Source organism: Lepidothrix coronata, unplaced genomic scaffold, assembly GCF_001604755.1.
Source record: "Lepidothrix coronata isolate B3197 unplaced genomic scaffold, Lepidothrix_coronata-1.0 Scaffold440, whole genome shotgun sequence".
Lineage (NCBI taxonomy): Eukaryota > Metazoa > Chordata > Aves > Passeriformes > Pipridae > Lepidothrix > Lepidothrix coronata.
Window position 1 is genome coordinate 62,840 of NW_016690620.1, and position 2,360 is coordinate 65,199.

The 2,360-nt window shown below is 56.0% G+C and overlaps 1 protein-coding gene across 1 annotated transcript in view; it reads left to right on the top strand.

Moving 5' to 3' along the window:
* Positions 1 to 1,207, top strand: part of SIRT2 (sirtuin 2) — a 4,098-nt gene extending 2,891 nt beyond the window's left edge. Inside the window, exons 11-13 of the mRNA XM_017839593.1 lie at positions 50 to 178; positions 837 to 903; positions 975 to 1,207. Of these exons, the coding sequence (XP_017695082.1) occupies positions 50 to 178; positions 837 to 903; positions 975 to 1,193 (415 nt within the window). The 3' untranslated portion in view covers positions 1,194 to 1,207. The remainder of the gene's footprint in view (positions 1 to 49; positions 179 to 836; positions 904 to 974) is intronic.
* The last annotated feature ends 1,153 nt before the right edge of the window (positions 1,208 to 2,360 follow it).

Below are 2,360 nucleotides of genomic sequence, written 5' to 3' on the forward strand. Positions count from 1 at the left end.
GGACAGGTGAGGGGCAGGGGGGCTCGTGTGGGGCAACGTGGGGTTGAAGGGTGCTGGGGAGGGGGAAGAAGCACCTGCCCCCCCCTTGTCACCCCTTTTGCTCCCCCCAGAGTGACCCCCTGATGTCCCTGATGGGCTTCGGCTGCGGGATGGACTTCGATTCGGAGAAGGCCTACAGGTAAGGGGGGCTGGAGGGTTCGGGGGGCATCCTGGACCTCCCCAAACAGTTTTAGGGACCCCCCCGCTGGTTTTAGGAACCTCCAAGGTGGCTTTGGGATCCCCCAAGGTAGATTTAAGGTGTTTCTTTCCCCCGCTTAGGTTTGAGATACCCCAAGGTGTTTTTGGGGTACCTCATGGTTGTTCCGTCAGGAACTTTTGGCCCCCTCCAGGATGGTTTTGGTAACCCTTCCAGATGGATCTGGGATCTCTTGAGATGATTTGAGGGCCCCCTCCCCGAATTTGGGGACCCCTAAGGTGGCTTTGAGGACGCCCAAGGTATTTGGGGACCCCAAGGTGGTTTTGGAAGCACAAGGTGCTTTTGGTCCCCCTCCAGTGTGGCTTTGGGGACCCTCTCAGGTGTTTTGGGGCCCCCTGCCAGGTGGTTCTGGAGCCTCCAGGGTGGTTTTAGGGAGCCCCCGCCGTGCTTCTAGGTCCCCAAAGCAATTTGACACCCCCCTCAAGTGTTTTAGGACCCCCCTGTGGTGTTTTAGGCCCCCCCAAGCCGGTTTTGGAAACCCCAAAGCAGTTTGGGGCCTCCTCCCCAAAGTGATATCGGGCCCCCCAGGTGTTTTAGGGACCCCCCCAGCTGATTTTGGGGTCTCTCTGTTCTCTTTCAGGGATGTGGCCTGGCTGGGGGACTGTGACAGCGGGTGCCTGGCTCTGGCCGAGCTGCTGGGCTGGAAGGTATCACCCTGACCCCTGCACCCCCAAACCCTGCTGGGACCCCCCCAAACCAAACCACTGTCCCCTGCCAGGAGGAGCTGGAGGAGCTGGTGAGGAGGGAACACGCCGCCATCGACGCCAGGGGGGGCGACAAGGACCGGGACGACCCCGAAAACCGTCGGGGGCACAAGGAAAAGGGGGACCCCAAACAGCGTCAGGGGCACAAGGACGAGGCTCAGAGGGACCCTGAAAAGCCCCAGGGGGGCAGCGAGAAACCCCCCCAGAGCGAGGGGGACACACCCCAAAAATAAATGGTCTGAAAAGAGTTTATTGGTTTCATCTGGTGAGTGCGGAATGTGGGGGGCAAGGCCCTGAGGGTATTTCTTGCAGGAAAGAAAGCCCTTACCGGTGGGGTCTCATGCACCAACCGCAGGTGAGAGACGGAGGCTCAGGGCTTTGTTTCCTGGGTGGAAGGGCAGTGGGTCGCTGGCCGGTGCCCTGCGCTGCAGGGGGGGGTCCGAGGGCCAAAAGTGAACACGGACAAAGATTCCTCCCAGACCAAAGGTGCCCGGGCAGAAAGCGCTTGCTGTGTGTGTAATGCTGAGAATGGCACACGAGAGAGGGAGGCTCAGGGCTTTCTTTCCTGTGTGGAAGGGTGGTCATTCGCTGGCGGGCGCACTGCGCCGAAATTGGTCCACGCCAATCACGAAGCACCTGAAAATTCTAATTATCAATTAGCAGGAGAATAGCAGCTTACAAATAGGGATGGATATCAGTCTCTTCCAGAAGATGCTTGAACACCCAGATATAGAAAAGATAGAGCAAGCAGGAAAACATGATTAGTGGGATATTTTTCTGGGATACTCCCCCACAGCCTCTCAAGTGTTCCATTTCCTAATACATCCAATCTTAGCATTGGCAAGTGCCATTGCATTGTTATCATTACTCAATTTATGGCTGTGGTATAAATTAAGTACCATAATCAAAAGAGTACATATTATGAATAATTAAGTAATTAATTATGAGTAATTAAGCACGAGCTGGTTTGTTCCCAACGTTAAATAAACAAATACCTTCCTGCTTAAAGATACAAAAGTCTCTGAGCAGTTTTTCGGACGGGTTTTTCTGCATCACAGCCCAACTACTACCAAACACTGCCACTGTAATTCCTAAACCGTCACCTCTTGAACACCTGCAGCAACCTCCACAACCACCACCTCCCCGGGCAGCCTATTCCAGTGCGGGACCACCCAATTTTTTCCTAATCTCTAATCCGAATCTCCCCACTCTCATTGTAAGGCCATTTCCCCCGGTCCTCACGGCAGGACAGCGGCTCTTTCCCGGTTCAAACCTCGGCACAGCCCCCGAACCGGGCGCGGGTCCGTGGAAGCACTTCCTGATTCCCGTTATTACCTCACTCCACATCCCCCGTCGCGAAGCGCCCTGGGAGGGTCCCGGCAGCCCCGGGGGCTCAGCCC